Genomic DNA, 16925 nt, shown 5'->3' on the forward strand with positions numbered 1-16925 from the left:
AAGTTAAAAGTGAGATTTCTAAGCAATAAAGCATGCATGCACTCTACTTGTGAAGCTGTTATAACTCATTCAATTCCACTAATTCCTTCCTAATTTACTTGGATCTTAATCTCTCCCATTGTCCATAATGATGGCGTTCCGCAACAATGAACAGGTCTACAGCTCTCACATTGCCCATTCGATCTTAAATGATCTCCATCAATTCTGTGACAAAACTATCTCAGCACAAAACATTTGAGCAGAACATTAACTCTACAACCAAAGTAAGAATTATGCTTCATGTGTTGCATTCAAAGTAATAGGATTTGTGTGTGTGATTTACTGTATCTTAGTTCATTTAAGTGTTTGTCTTTGTTCTTAAGTGACATATCACAACCTCTTGACTTTGTACTTAAGTTCCTTACAATGCACAGTGTAGTGCTAAGTCAAGAGGTTGTTATATGTAGCACAACAACCTAGCAAAGCTCTGTAAACTCAACCAGATTCCTGCACATGCTCGGTGGCATCTGCCGTTCTGTAACAGGGTCAATGTCTGTTGTTTGAGGAGTTCAGAGAGGAAGAAGTGGAAGAAGACACACTGGTAGTCGTTTATTACTAACATACACTTCAACCTTACCAAGCTCGGTTGCACGAATACTATTTTATCATGCATGAACAAAACGGAGGCCACACGTAACCTAGATGTCACACTTGAGTTGAGAAGCTAAAGGACAGAGGAGCTCAACAACATGCATTCATCCGTAGCATGTGTGCCGTCCAACTAACTCAAAGAAGACACTGTTGGATGATGTAGCTTCTCTCTATTTATCTAGGCGACACAGTCTTAAAGGTATGTAGTATATGTTCGGCCTTATGTCTATCTTGTGACATGCCAACACATGTTTGTCTTATGTTAAAGGTTAAAGGGCAGCTATAGATAAAGGGACAGAGGCTTTTTTATTCTGAGTGATAAATCATTTAGAAGGTGAAGTTTTTAGAGACAGGAAATTGTATATATAGTCTTGTTAAAACTGTAACAGGCAGAGAGTCTCAGATTAGCACAAGGGACTCTTTCAGATTGGCTGTTTTGACACTGTTCTCTCTTGTAATAAAACCTTTAAAATATACAAGTGCAACGTGTCAGCGGTGGTTTCCTTCTTCATCAACACATCAAGAATCTACCAATTAAAATATACTTCAGGTACATTTCACAGTTTCAACTGTTAGAATACACAGAAGCACTCTCTGGAGACTAAAAGTGCTGTTATCAGTCTTTGGAGCCATTTCTATCATGTCACCTAGTGCAACAGTGTGATTAACGTGTTTTTAATAGTTTTTGGATAACAGCAGGGGTATGTAGCACAGACGAATACCATATATCAGGCTTTGGATACACAATCAACACTTCTAAGTAGATCAATTCATTGTTTGTTTGGCTATGCACATGTCATTTGTTGAGAATAAGAAAAATCTTCAGTCTTATCCTTTAACACACAGCGGGACACCTACTTTGCATTGATCGAAATCTAGTTGAATTGTTGTTTTTTTGTGTAAACAGCGAGAGAGAGAAGTGCAGGGTGCAGGTAAGACCATCTTAAAGCTCAACAAGATCATCCTCCTGCCTCATTAATATTCTTTCCACACTCTTGTTAAGTGCAAACAGCTCTCCAGTGCAAACACTCAACAACAGGGTCCAAAAAATGTGTGAAAATTGCACAGATGTTTGTTTAAGCTTCACGAAGTCAAACTTTTTTCTTTTTTTTTTTTTAAGAATTAATGCTCTCCAACAACTTTAGCTTTGATGTGCCCTTCCAAGAAAGTCTGAGGGTTAAAGACAGTTGGTTCAAGACTAGCAGGGGTAAATCTTCTTCTATAATGACTTACTGCAACCTGACCTTACATATCAAAGTAGGTGTAAGCGAAGTTGAGCATGACATCTCTGGGTCACATCTGCTGTGAATGATTGGCGCACCCTTTGTCTCCATGGTTGGAATTAATGGGGATGTCATGAAGAATGTGAGGCCACGTCTCACATTGGAAAACAGAAAAACACAGATGAACATGTGCGTTTGGTAGGAGCCACACAATCGTGGGTGTCATTTGTGTGAAATTCAGCTGATCATCCTCAGAAAGTCCTAAAAGAGATAAACTAAATTGGAAATCAGCAGTTTTATAGCACACATGGCTATCGATGGCCTTATTGATGGCTGCGTAGATCAAACAAGTGACCTTTTCGGTAATGTGATGGTTTCACTAACCATTGACTGTTTCTGCCACCATGTGTGACAATAGCACAATAAAGGTCAGTGCAGCGCAACCTTTGGGCAATGTGTCACCTTGCTGGACACTCAGACAATGATACAGAGCACCGGGGTGGAAAAGCTGCCCTTTAACAATCCATCGTGATTGATCTACTCTGAAAGCTTTACTTTCTCCATTCAGTGAATATTAAGTAAATCACTATCTCTGAAATTACACAGTTAATGCTGGTGTCCTTAAAAAGAAACCGCTCATTAAGAGAGATTAACACTCTGTAATGTAGTCACGTTAATGGTCGGTTTTCTACCTGAGCTTAAATAATATGCTTCAGGCGTAATTACTGACACTACCAAAGTTTTGCTGTGCATGCGTGTGGAAGACTGCACAACTATTGTTTCACTGCCACCACTTTTAGATTTCATATTTTAATTAAAAACTACTTTGAACACAGCCCCCGGGAGGGAATCACTCAGAAATAAAACCGAAAATTGTAAACAAAACATTATCTAAAAATGTCAGCTGCATGCATTTTCACCCTCTCTCTGTGTGTGTGTGTGTGTGTCTCACTTTCTTAAAACACACACACATACACACACAGACACAAAAAGAAAACAAGGTTTGACCAGAGGCCATTAAACAGCCATTAGTTCAGCTGACTCACCTCTTTAAGGAACAGTATGGCCTAAGGTGCAGTGATGCACTGTGGGTCACATTATGGTTCAGTTACTGCAGAATCTAAAAGGTTAATTCAAAGTCAGCACTTTAATTCTTCAATAAATCATCCTTAATTCCTAATTATTTTTTTCCTCCCGCATACAACTGTCAACAGTTAGCACAAGCAGCGCCTCTTCCTACCCTCGAGCCACCTTGGAACAGTGCAGAGGACTTAATGAGTTAACAAACTCAACTCTAGGTAAGTCTCTGATTAGCCAAATATGATAAGCTCGTGGATCATAATGAAATTGGCTGCATCCCATTTTCATCAAGAGCCAGCAGCTAAGGAAGTTTAAAGAAAGTCTTCACCCCTCTGCCGGCTCCCTCGTGCACTGAAGCAAGTAAAAAAAAAAATGAATTTCCCGCCTGCTCTACTTGTCAGACACAAGCATTAACGGACGTGTTCATATTTATGGGCTTCGGTTCAAGGATGAAAGATATATCTTGGTCATACTTTTCTGTTTTGCAAGTGTATATGAAATCTAAGTTGCTTCTGAGTTTTCAGCTCTCTCTCTCCAGTCCTTTAGCGCCACGCTGTGCCAAAAAACAGGCGGTGCAGTTGCTAGAAATAATGTGAGTGTGTGCAAAGTGCTGCCATGAGCATGTGTTTGAAGTTAAGTGTGTGTGGCGTTTTGCTGATCCCTTTGTTTTTCAGAAGCTTCTTGGTTAGTTATGGGTTGGTGAATGAATCTACACAATTTAAGGCCCCCTAAGTGTTAGTAAGAGAAATATGTGTGTTTATGTGTGATTGACAGAGAGTTAGAGAATAGGAGGGCTCAGTAAACACCACCATGCACCAGAAAAGAGGGATCATGCTGTGAGGAACCTTTTTCTTTTGTCTCTTTGACAATTTTCCTGTCAGCCTGGTTGTTATGTGCCATTCCCTGCAACCACTTTTTTACCATTAGATTTAAAGAAACTACTCATTCATTGTGCCTTTGTGTTTTTTGGGGTTGTTTTTTTGTTTTGCTTTTTTAAATCTCTTTCTGATATTTCATTAGTAGCTGTTTTCTTTTAAAGACAAATTAAGAAAAACAGGCGATGCTTTCAGGGTCCACAAAGCAAAAGCAATGCTCTAACCATATTCCCACTCCAGGTAGATTTTCCCACTGACCCTTACACTGTGAACCACTTTTTCAATTAAGAATCGGAACAAGCACACACACACACATATACAGAAAAAGCCATCACCATACTCAGGCATCTGACAATCCTGTGATATGAAGTGCAATATTCTTATTCATTTATTTCTACTATGTGCAATGCAACTACTTTTAAACAAGTGCAATACAAGCAGCATCTGGCAGTATACGTAGGCACTAATTACTGTGTGTAAGTTTGACATTCTTTTTAAGATGGAATAAGGAATCTTTCTCTATTGTTGCCCCCACCCTCTGAAATCTCTCCCCATGGACATTAAAAGCTCTGTGACCCTCCCTAGTTTTAAATAAGCTCTCAAACCTCACCTTTCAAAAGCTGCTTTCAACAAATGCTTGACTGTTATTACGACACTTTCAAATGAGGCTGTCCATTATTCTCTACTTTTAACACTTTCTCTTTCCTGCTGTGTCTTTTCTGCTGCTCCTCTATTGTGTGTAACTTCTTTTTGCCAATGTATTTCTTTATGTAAAACATGTTGCATGGTGTAACAGAGGTTTTATTCCTTGGTATTTTGTCAGGATTCATAGAAATATCCTTTTCTTTCATGTGACTATAGGTCATCAGCTCACCTGCTGTACACTGTGGCTCTGTTTGGTGTGGGAATGTTTTTGATGGCTGATGAAAGCCTGAAATCTGCTGAAATGCTTTGAACTCATATAGATTTTAGGGTCATTTGAGGAACATTTATTGATGTTGCCACTATGGGAAGTGTGGTCCCCAAACTTTGTGGTTGGTAAACCCTTTAATTGAGGCAACATCACCCCTTAATGTGGCTGTGAGTAAAGAGCAGTCCAACCCAAGAGTCATTTTTCCATCTCAGATTGTTTCATATAAAGGATTTTTAGAGGCCCAGGGAGGTGAATATATCCAAAACTTCACAAGAAAGCAGAAATTAGAGCAAAGACATAAAAAATAAACACGATTTTATGTTTTTGTTTTTGCTTTCTTACCATTTCACCAGCTTGTGACCTCTCAGATTTATCTAGGGATCCCCAAGGGCCGTCCTGGCGCCACGGTTAAGAGCAACTGGTTTATAGGCAGGTGGGATGTTCTACTAAATTAGATGGAAGTGAAATCTGTCATTTTAAAGTCTTTATTAGAGTCTTATTTTAAATCAATTTACCAAAAAAATGTGAATGCTGTACTTTGTGTGCAGATCTGCAGTGCATATTCTCCATAAATACCTTGCCTGACTCACGCTGCCTCTTCTTTTCTTCTCCTCTTTAAACATTCACTGTTGTTTCAATCAGTCACCGAGAATATGATGCTGCCAGTCTCACTGAAGCTGCCGTAAATTTCCAGCAATCCATCATTCACGCCGTATTAATCACAGACGAGCTGCCATCCTGCTCTCTGAATTAGCTTTGCAAGAAGGAACCCCTCTGAGATAATAACTTTTTCATCACCAGCGACATGACGATGACGAATTCAGATGTGGATATAATGGCTAAAACAAAGGACAGATGTGTGAGGAATGTGTCTCAACATTTTTAACATGCAGAATATCACAGTAGACGATGCCAAACTCCCTCCTGTCCTGTGAAGTTTTACCTTTGACTTGTAGCGTTTAACGCTTGTTATGCAGCCTTTAATATCTGTTTAACCCTTACATACTGTTCAGGGTCAAATTTGACCCATTTTTTATATTTGAGAGCCCTATACACATAATGTGACCCTGAATATATTAAAATGGAAACACATTGCATCATCGTTTTTATTTTTGTGTAGCCGATACACATTTTTATATATGGAAATGTAAAAATTTCACCTGTGTTAATTCAAAAAAATTCAAAAATCAGCATTCAAACATGTTGTATTCATCATATTATACAAAATGTTCTCCTGGATCATTAAATAATGATTGTCAATGCCTTTTTCCAAATAATTAATGAAACTTTTATTAATGACAGATGAGGAATTTATGAATATAAATTGGTGTAGAGATTAATTATGGGTCAGAATAAGAACAGTATGTAAGGGTGAAATGATAATTGCCAATATATTTGAATATTTTGAGTCTTTGCACTTGGATCTGGAGTGAAGTGATGTGTGCTGAGACTGAAGAGCAATAAGTTATGATTTTTAACTAGGTTCAATTCATTTTTTTCTTTTAACTTAATAATTCATAATCTATAACAACCAGATATATTTTCTCAGAAGTTTGCATGTTGATGTTGATAATTTATTAGATGTTTAAACTAATATATCCCTAATTTTATGCTTTTTTTTTTACACTTGAGGAGAACCTCCAGTTTGCTCTGGCATAATCATTTCAACTATTTTCTTTGAGAGCAGCAACTCCTCATTTGATAAAAGGTTCAAGTAAAAATGGCAAAAAGTTCTACTTGACATGCAGAAGGAATTCAAAGTTGGTGATAAGAGGGAGCGTTGAGGAGGACTGGAAGCTGCTTTCCACACAGTTCAAAGTAAAAGTGTTTGAGGATCGAGTCCACTGGGAGCTGTCATCCTTTCTAACGTTCCCTTTCTTCCTGACAGTCACACTGATTTGTATCTGTATTCGAGGCTGTGTATTATGTTGATGTGTGCTGCCGTCTTCTTAGCCGTTCCTCTCTTGATAAATAAGTGTAGCCTTTTTAAAAAAAAACATCACAGATATGAGTTTTCATGCTACAACTGGTGCCAAAATATGCCTACTCACATTATACACCGACTTTTTCAAGAAGCTCATCATCTTATGAGTGGTGAATCTGCTCAGTGTCGAGATTAAGTTTAATTGTGGTTGCAGGCTTAAGTGTGTTGCTTCTGAGTTAAAGTGACAAGAAAATACATTTACCTGCAGCAGTGGAACCAAATCCTTCCATTGCAATAAGCACATAATACAGTTCAGTGAGAGTGTGGTGATATTTGACAATATGCTGCCATCTAGTGGTAGATTTCATGAAGTCACCTCTTCAGCACAGCAGAATAAGATGATCTTTGTAGTAATTAAAAAACACAACAGCGATACATTGTTGGCATTTCTTTAATAAACATTTGCCAAAGGAGGAGGGTGGGGGACAAAATCATTTTAGTACAAAAAAAAAAAAGGAGAAAAAAAAAGACATTTTTTTTACTTTTTCAACTTGGGTTATGAGTTTGTTTGTCATGATTTTACAATACCTATTGGCAAAAAGGCATGTGGAATTTAAAGTGAAAACAGCCTTTTTCTCCAGTAAGTCAGATATCAGATTTGCTGCAGTTGTCCAAGTGCTACCAGTCTCTCTCTCTTTCTCAGGAACTAAGGCTGCGTTCAGACTACAGGCAAATCTGATTCCTTCTCAAATCCTGTCCACACTGTTATTAGCAAGTGTCCAAATCGGATTTGGCTCTGTTCAGACTGGGCCTCATTAATGACCAATCTGACTGGTTGCTGTGGCAACTTCGTCGGAGCGGAGGCGTCATCTAGCGTGTATTGTGTGATGTCATATAATTGCGACAGCATCAACAAACCCTCGAGCTTCGCTTGAATGGAGCCATCTCCCCAAAGATTAAGAATTTGGTTTCGTCCTCTGTCCAAGGACTGATGTTTTCGACGTCCTCCATTGATATCAGCTAGCAACAACAACTCGAATAAGCACGGGTCTGGTGTCGCATAGAGTGACGTAGCGTAGAGACGTAGAGAGACGTCAAGGACAGTCAAATCCGATTTGAGTGTTTGGAACTGTTCAGACTCAGACACATCTGTCCAAATGCGATTTGAAACTACCTCCCAAAGGTGGTTTCGATCTGGTTTGCAAAAATCGGATTTCATGTGATTTATGATTTTTCAGACATCTGGTTCCAATCTAGATTGGATAAAAATCGGATATTGGCTTGCAATGTGAACGCAGCCTAACAGTCCTTATTCTTTTCCTCAAATAGCTCCCTGCCATCAACCCAGTTAACTGAGCCACCTTGTTTCAACATAATCATGGCCATAAAAAAAAAAAAAAAAAAGAGGAAACTACATTACTGGTCATAATCCTAATTGTGCAGATAAAGCACATCATCCGTTTCCTTTCATAGCTAAAATAGTTTCCGCCTACTTCAGTCAGTAGTGCAAAACATTAATACTACTCTGCCCTGGAGCAAATTACAGAAAGGCTAAAAGGTAGAGGTTTAAAATTTTACCCGGCCTGATAAATGTACACTCAAAAAAGGTAAAAGTTTAATTTAAAAGACAGCAGAATAGATTACAAAAAAATATGAAAATGGTATGAGCAAGAAAAGCTCCTCCGGTGTTATTCAGCTGTCCTTCTGCAACGTACTCCGCATTCCAGATCGAGGAGGAATACAATGCCTTACACAGAATTAAGTTATTACAAATCGAGTGTGCATCTCCAGATCCTCTCTGGTCTGGCCTGAGAGGCTCCAGGCTCACAGCTGAGTCCTCGAGCCTTTGTACATTGTTACGACTGCCGTTTCATATTTCCAGTCTATCAGAAAGGCAGGCCTCGTCCTCTGATTGTTGCTGTCGAGTTCACGTGTGGGACAAAACCGAGGGGTAGTGGCGGAGCCCCGACCTGAGAAGGGGAGCCCCAAGGTTGGCCTGGTGCCTGGATGGGTGGAGGAGGAGGTACACCATCCTTTCTAACCATGCTGTGGTTGTACAGGTGGATCGCGCTGGGGTTGGGCTGCCCCTCCACATGTAAGGGGCTGTGATTGTACTCGAAGCGGTGGTCCTTGTCCCCGGTGAACACCATGCTGCTGGCTCCGGTGGCTCCTGCGCTCGGAGGGAAGGGCTCAGGGTGGGCCGGGGCCAGAACCCCCACAGTAGAGGAGGAGGAGGAGCCGGCGGCCTGACCTGGCCCGCTAAACACGTCCCTCAGAGTGTGGGGTGGAAGGCCTCCACCCAACATATGACCCATGTAGCTCTCCCCGAACCCTGCGGGAGTGAAGGATGGAGGAGGCGGATGGCTGTAGTCTCCCCCGTATCCGGGCCCTTCTGCAGTGGGGAGAGGTGGATAGTCCGGCTCCGGCGGTCTCCCTCCATCACCTCCACCTGCAGTTGCGATGGGGGGAGCGTGGCCTGTCTTGGGCTCAGGCGGTGGCTGCCGGTAGTCCAGGTCGGCGTGTGGAGGTGGCTCTGGAGGCTCAGGTGGTCTCTGGTCTGGGGGTAGGATGGATACTCCACCTACCTCTGACACTGAAAGACAAAATAATATGTTTCACACATTTCCTTTTATCTGGATGGTAATGAATTTTAACTGTGACCTTTTCCTAAGAAGAGTTTTCGGCATTATCAGTTTTTAGAGGTCGATTAAAACTCTTTTCAGCAATATTAATTATTTAAAACTTTTTAAACTTTCACACTGTGTTGAAATGTCTCACTAAATAGCTTTTATACCTGGAGAGACAGGGCTGGGCTCTGGAGGCGGTTTGACCTCTGGAGGAAGAGGAGGACCCCCAGGTGCTCCTGAGGCAGCGTTGGCGCTCTCCGCCCCTTCTCCACCACCATCACTCGCTTCCTGCCTCTGAGCCTGTTGAGCCTGCAGAAGTTGAGCCAACAGCATTGTCATGGCTGTCTGGGTGGCAGCTGCAGCCTCTCCTTCCGGGAGACTCGACGGCGCAGACATCGGTGGGGAAGGAGGCTTGGGCATCGGGGGCGTGCGGGGCACTCCTGCTGGAGCAGAGGGCTGGGGAGGCTTGGTGGGCGTAGGCTGAGGAGGAGGTGGCTCTGCTGGGTCGGTGGGGGCTAGCGCTTTAGAGAGCTGCTGTAATGTCTCCTGGTTGACCTTCGTGCTCATGGTCTGCACAAACTGGGCCGTGTTCACTGCACTCTTGGGTTGGCCGAGGAAGTTTAGGAGGACCGCCAGCTGCTCCTGGGTCAACTGGGAGTTTGGACCCTTTGGATCTGCAAGAAGACAGAGCAAAGATATGTTATAACTCAGTGTGTCAGGCTGTATGCTCATTGAGTCCAAACATTTAAGAAAAAAACAACTTTTTAATGGCAAGTTAAAACACGTCAGATTTCAGGTATGTCTGACTAAGAGACTCATCCCTACAACAAGGACTAACAGTGTTGAGATATAAAGCACCCTACAGACACAGCAGTACACAAGAGAGGAGCTTTGTTCAGTGTGCTCTCTATATACATGTGTATGATCATTACTGTAGGAAAGAGATATAAACTGAGTGAGTGTATAAATAAATTACATTCCGGATCCAAGATCAATCACTCCAGGCTTTTATGATCTCTAAAAGTCATTAAATATTTTAATCCGACTAAACTTGCATATTTTCCAATAATATACAACAAATTTTCAGTTTATACTTGAGTGCACTGCATTACTATAATCCAAATTGAATTGTGTAACACCTTTAATACAGGTAAGTGCAAGTTGAAAGTGCTTTACAAATAACTGACAAGTCACAATATGATAGTATTGAGGCTGGGTATCGGTGCTTTTAAATGATACTCAGCCCCAGACAGTACAAATATAAACAGTGGTCAAACTTACCCAGCAGTGCAGTAGCAGCTGCGTTCTGGGCTTTGACACCCCCAGGAGCGGGGAAGCCCTGGGGAGTGTTACTGCGGCTGTCGTCAAGGCCCAGCTCTTTACGAGGCGCCTTAGGTGCTGCCAGCTCCTCCGGCATCTGCTTCTGCCGCCGGCGCTTCTTACTCCACAACTCGTGACAGTCTTGCCACAGAGGAAGACTGAAGAAATGGAAATAATTATCATGGTGAGAAGTGTGACAGAGTCTGTAAACCTGATTAAGTAAATAACAAAAACAGGATCAACATGGTGATGCAACATGAACCAAAACGTACTCTGGTGGGGGCATTTTGTCTGGGTCCACATCCTTGAGGAACTCGCTGCCTAGCGCCTGTTCAGCCGTGCAGCGTTTGCTTGGGTCCAGGTTCAACATGTGGTCAAACAGGTCCAAGGCAGACGGAGGGATGCTGAACAACAACAAACAAAATTCTCAGTAAAATGAAATAGCTATAAAAAGGCCCAAACCATAAAATACATAATAAACACATGATGTACATTAACTTACAAAGCAAACTCCTCTCGTAGTCGTCTCCTGTACTGTTTCTTTGGTTTCATGGTGTTGAAGAAGGGAAGCTTTATTACATCTGGCCAGACAGCGGGGCACGGGCTTCCACATATTCGGCTAAAAGACAGAGATTTATTTGTTTAAGGCAAAGTACAGCAATGTGTGGACACTGTCTGGATGTTGATTGTCTATTATTTACTAATTTAACTAAGTAAAATATAAAAAGTGATGATGTTTCATACATTTTAGAAAGGGAAAAGTGTTGCAGCAGTTCTGTATTTAGGGTTAGGGTTAGGCTTTCTGTCGTTTCTTTCAGCTTACCTCATGTTTCTACTGATGGTTTTTGAAACAATTACTTAAATCAGTGACTACGTTTCCCAAAATTACTTCTGACAACAAGCAGATAGCTGGCCTGACTTATTACTTCACAGTGAGTCACATTTGTCTTCACTTAGCCAATTTTATCTCCTCCTACACATCCACAAATGTTCCAACTGGCTAAGTGAATAAATAAACAAAGGGAAGAAAGTTAATCAGAATCAAATGTTTAGTAGGTAAGCAGGTTTTGCACATATAAGATATCAGTTAAAGTAATCCTAAATAATATAAAAAATAAAATGTTAAGTAAAAAATAGTGAGAAGACAGAAATAATTAAATTAAATACTTAAAAAGAGATAATATATTATAGTACATCCATTTTCATGAAAACCTGCATACTTTACAGCTTCCTCTACAAAGTTTTAGGGTTTCCCTGCAGCAGAGGACTCTGCTTCCACTGAATTATTGACTGTTTTCACCTTTCTTCTAACAAGGGCAGTGATGTGAAATAAGTTCTGTTAATTAAAACATATTTACGGCTGGACTGTGGGGCATTAGGGTCAAATGAGACCATCACTGAGCTAATTAGTATATTTTTCTTCACTCCTTTACAATATCTGAGATTTCTTCTCAATTGTATGTCTCTGGTTCAATGCTGGCAGGCTTTTGATTAATAATTTAATAGTTTATAGTCTTTTCATTTTATTCTATTGTGCTTGTTTTTGAAGTTTTCATTTTTTTAATTCATTTTTTGTCTACTTTATTTTAGGGTATCTTATTATCATTCTATAGTTATCTTCTTATCAATTTTATTTGTCTATTTCTTTTGTCTTTTAATCTCTCTCTCTCTCTTGATCTAGCTTTAGTCCAGTTTTTATTAAACTTCATGTTCTATTTTACTTTTCTTTTGTCTTTTTAATCCCTTTTAACCTAATTTATTACTCTAACTTTTAATAATCTTATTTTATTTAAATTTTTAAGCATTTTTATTTTCTTTTGCATGCATTGGTCTCCAGTTTTGTCTTTTAAATTTTTATTATTTTTTATTTTCTTATTATCAGCTTGTCAATCAGCTAACTGTAAAGCACTTTGAACTACACTAGCCTGTATGAAAGGTGCTATATGCATAAAGTTTGATTGATTAAAGAACCAGTCTGGGATTCAAAGCTAAATACAAACTGAAAACTAAAATGTCTGCCTAATTTTGGCTATACATACCTGATGAGCTCCAACTGGGCAAGCTCCTGATTAGCCTGAAAGATTGGTTTCTTTGTGAACAGCTCTCCAAGTATGCATCTGTAATAGAAACAAAATCCAACACATAATCCTTGATTATCAAAACCAAATTGTGCCACTCATTTACTTATCAATCAAGTAACATAAATACACTGATTCAGCATCAGTTCTGCTCTTACCCGCAGCTCCACACATCAATTGCTGGCGTGTACCTCTCCTCTCCCAGGAGCAGCTCCGGGGGACGGTACCATAGTGTAATCACTTTATTGGTGTATGGTCGACTGGAAATGAGATGAACACATACTAGTAAGTTTGTGGCAATCATAAATCATAAGCTATGTTTGCAAATACATGTAAATATTATCTTTAATAAGGAAATACAGCATTGTATGTGAGGTTTAATGAGTGTCTAGGGTAGAACATCAGAGGCTCACCTCTCTTCAGAGTTATACAGCCGAGCAAGACCAAAGTCTGCAAGCTTTATTTGACCTCTGATTAGGAGAAAGAAAATAAAGATTAAATCTAGTTGGGAAAATGTGCTTTACAATGTAATAAAGCTCAACAGGAGCATTCATTCTGTGAGATTGAGTTTAAAAATCCCAGAGGACTCACTTGTTGTTGAGCAGAATATTGGAGCACTTGATGTCTCTGTGCAGGAAGTTCTTCTTGTGGCAATAATCAAGACCCTCTAGCAACTGTCGCATGAAAGACTTGATGTGGCTCTCGTTGAAGTGGACCAAGCCAGACTCGAGCAGACCCATCAGGTCGTGGTCCATGTATTCAAATACCAGATAAAAAGCACCTGGAATGGAGGAAAAGAGATTTAAAATCATCCAAAAAAGAAGCTTTATTCATATTCTTCAGTATTTTGTGAGAGCAAAAAAAAAATGATGTACCTTTATCATTCTTGAAGTCCAGAGCATCCTCCTTGTCTGTGACGATTTCCTTCATGTTTATGATGCTCTTGTGGTTGAGTTGTCGCAAAATTTTAATCTCTCTGATGGCTGTGATTGGGAAGCCCTCCTTTTCATTGTCCAATCGAACCTTCTTCAAAGCAACCATTTCAGCTGGGGGGGGGGACACAAAAGAGAAAAACTGAATCAGCTGCACAGATTCTCAGCAATAACATGGCAATGACAACTGTAAATACAGAGGGGCATCATCATTAATCTTTATTTTACATTGAAGGAACATTAAGGAGCGATCGTTGTTTATTTAAAATACTCACCAGTGTCTTTGTCTTTTGCTTTGTACACCTGACCGTAGGTGCCTTCCCCTGTGATTCCAATAATCTCAAATTTGTCCACACAGCGTTTCCCCCAGTCGATCTCAATTTCCTTAATCTCACCATATCTTGGGCCGCAAATTCTGTGATTTACAAGTAAAATATGGATTATAAACGTGAATACAAAATAAACAATTGGCACAGGAAATATTGTATATGTTACACTGAATGCAATTTAACATACTTGGGTCTTTTGCGCAGTGTTTGAGACTTTTTGTCATCAGGTGGGCTGTGCGGGGAGGACGTGCCACCATGAAGTTCAGGCGGGAGAGGCAAATCAGACAGAAGTTGACGGGCCTTCCGTTCTGACTTTTTCTTTCCTGAGAGCAAGCCATCTTTCAAGCTGAAAAGAGGAAAATGAAGGAGATACAGAGAACAATAGAGTGAGTAAGTCATGACAATCATGTGTAAATATTCAAATAACCCAACAACACACACACACACACACACAAACATACCTTTCTCCTTTAACCATGTGTTCAAGAACTGTTTGGGGCAATGGGAGGGACGACATATTAGAAATGGCTGGACCAGTGGGTCGTTCCTTGTCTTTAACCTGTCCCGATGCTGGTGCTTTCCTCTTATCCCGATGTACAGAGTCATCTTTCCCCTTTCCGTCTCTGTCCCTGCTGGTCTGGTGCTCGCTGGTCCTCTTAGACGACCGGTCGGAGGGGGACTGAGGCTGGCCGGACGTGGGAGTTCTGGGACCTTTCTCTGGTGGCGGAGGAGAGGGAGGGCGGCCCTTTCTTGATGTGTGATTGGACTTAGGACTCGGTTGGTGTGCGGCTGAGGAACCCTTGGTCGGTGTAGAGGCGTTGCTGGAGATCTTGGCCTTGGCAGCCGCTTCAGCAGCTTTGGCCTTTTTCTGCTTGCTGAGCTCGGCAGCGAGACTGGTTTTAAAGGTGAGGGTGCTCGGCGAAAGACTAGAGGGGCGACTGCGGGAGCGTGAATGGCGGTGACGGCTACGAGAGCGTGAATGCCTTGTGGATGAATATGGACTTCTGCTACGGGACCTAGCAGATCGCCTGGAAGACAAAAAAAAAACAGGAACGAAATTTTTAGATTTGGTCTTTACATCATAAACTTCACATGCTTGACTTACTTTCATTAGATAAAGATCTGGTGGATATTACAGTTTTGAAATATGTTTTTATGTATGGCATGTAATAAAACATAAAACAAGTCATTACAGCCATCCTACCAACTGCACATAACCAGACTTTTGCTAAAGAATATACAAGCCAGAAATAATGAAAAAACAAAACAAAACCTGAAGCCACATTAAATATAAATCATTTATAACTAAGTCTTTCTTTGGGTTGCATAACTGTGAACATTACAATTACAAATTTCATTAAGAGGCTAATTTCATTCATAAGCCATCATATCATAAATCAGTGTTTCTTACTATAACAAATCAAATTAATTAACAAATAAAATGCACATTAGTTTATAAAGACCCTCACCTGACATCTGGACTTGGGCTATGGGACTTTCTGTATGGACTTCGTGATCGCCGGCGGTTTCCGTAAGGACTCGAAGTAAACTCTCCTTGCTCATATGGACTGTGTCGGCCGTAACTCGGGGACCTGCGATAGTTGGCTGGGCTCACGGGGGACCTCTTCCTTTTGTTGCTGGAGTATGAACTGGGTGACTTGGTAGCATACGCCCCATACATATCTGTATCCCGGCTGTAATAGTTGGAACTGGGAGAGAGTCTTTTGCTCCCATAATTTGGACTTCTTTTAGATATCTGCTGGTTATAACCACCAGGCGACTGGTAGTTATATGAGTATGATGTCCCATAGGGACTTTCAGCTTTGAATCCAGGACTTCTCCTGTATGCCCTGAGGTCTTCACGGTCATCTCTGTAAGATTGTGGAGCATCTCTGTATGCAGATGGCGGCTCTTTGTCAGATCTTGTTTTACTTCTGTGCCTCTTCGTATCCCTTTTATCTGCAGATTGTGAGGACTGACTTGTGGATGTCCTTTTACCATTTCTGTCATTGCTCCTCGTAGTGTCTCTGTGGTTTTTAGAGCCACTCAGGCTACCTCCACTCCTGGCTTTTGAGGAGTCTCTCTCTCTGCTCTGGCGGTCCTTTTTCTTGCTCGGCTCCTTGTCTTGCTTGCTCCTCTCAGCTGGTCCTCTAGTTTGCTCGTCCTTGGCGAGGCTGACTACCTCCCTGTCTTTTCGGTGACTCCTGCGAGGGGATGCTGGTCCATTACAGTCACCAAAGTCAACATCACTGAGCCTCTCCACTGAGAGTCGGTCAGCATGGGGGTCAAGTTTAGGAGAGGGGCTCCCAGAAAACCTCTCTGACTGGGAGCTCACGTCATCATACTCTACCAATGTCCGCAGTTCAACCTCTTTTACAAAAGTGCCTTTTCGGTCATTGCCCGGCTCCCCTGTTGCACCCACATGCCACAAGTCTCTCCCCTTGACCTGCCTGCGTTTCTTCCTCCTGGAAGCCGAGGAGCGCCTCTTGTCCCGGTGCTTGTCCCGCTGAGCAGCACCGCTCCCCGGCTTACTACTGCGCCTGTCCTGCCTGTTAGCATTTCTCTGCGTGGAGGGGCTGCGTCCCCGACCCTCGCGTAGCACCTCTGAATTAGGCATTTATACTACACAAAAAAATGAACTCTACACTTTACAGCCACCCCGGTTTAAGATAATAATATTCTATATATATATATATATTACGTACTTTACTTAAACTGTGGAACAAAACATTTGGGCTAGCGGGGTTGTAACAGGGCTAGTTAGCTGATATTCACATTTAAGACAAGCCAGTCAGCTAGCTTAGCGTTAGCATCACGAAGCTAGCTCGGTTAGCATCACGAAGCTAACTCAGTTAGCATCACGAAGCTAGCTCGGCTGAGAGAAAAAAAACCCGATATAAAGAATTTATTTAAAAAGCTTGGAGTTACCTCAGCTGATAATTCATGACACTCGATGTCAACAGATTCAATCACACGACATAAGCCACACTATGA

General features: G+C 41.2%; 1 protein-coding gene across 1 annotated transcript; it reads right to left on the reverse strand.

Annotated features, from left to right (window-relative positions):
• Positions 1–7957: 7957 nt before the first annotated feature.
• cdk13 (cyclin dependent kinase 13) lies at positions 7958–16588 on the reverse strand. Its single transcript, XM_062441558.1, has 14 exons — positions 15401–16588; positions 14393–14959; positions 14119–14277; positions 13878–14017; positions 13546–13716; positions 13262–13451; positions 13084–13140; positions 12829–12930; positions 12632–12709; positions 11095–11211; positions 10865–10996; positions 10554–10750; positions 9440–9946; positions 7958–9238 (listed from the first exon to the last, which is right to left on the reverse strand). Exons 1-14 carry the CDS (start codon positions 16546–16548, stop codon positions 8532–8534), a joined length of 4272 nt encoding a protein of 1423 aa, XP_062297542.1. The 5' UTR covers positions 16549–16588; the 3' UTR covers positions 7958–8531.
• Between the last annotated feature and the right edge of the window lie 337 nt (positions 16589–16925).

Source organism: Scomber scombrus, chromosome 20, assembly GCF_963691925.1.
Source record: "Scomber scombrus chromosome 20, fScoSco1.1, whole genome shotgun sequence".
NCBI lineage: Eukaryota > Metazoa > Chordata > Actinopteri > Scombriformes > Scombridae > Scomber > Scomber scombrus.

What these genes read in the sequence shown, in the direction of transcription:
- cdk13 (XM_062441558.1), bottom strand. Translation starts at nt 16,548, where the DNA reads ATGCCTAATTCAGAGGTGCTACGCGAGGGTCGGGGACGCAGCCCCTCC. An exon ending in ATTGATGTGTGGAGCTGCGG is followed by an intron (nt 12,710 to 12,828) that starts GTAAGAGCAGAA and finishes TTTCTATTACAG; the next exon opens with ATGCATACTTGGAGAGCTGT. An exon ending in GCCCAGCCCTGTCTCTCCAG is followed by an intron (nt 9,239 to 9,439) that starts GTATAAAAGCTA and finishes TTTGTCTTTCAG; the next exon opens with TGTCAGAGGTAGGTGGAGTA.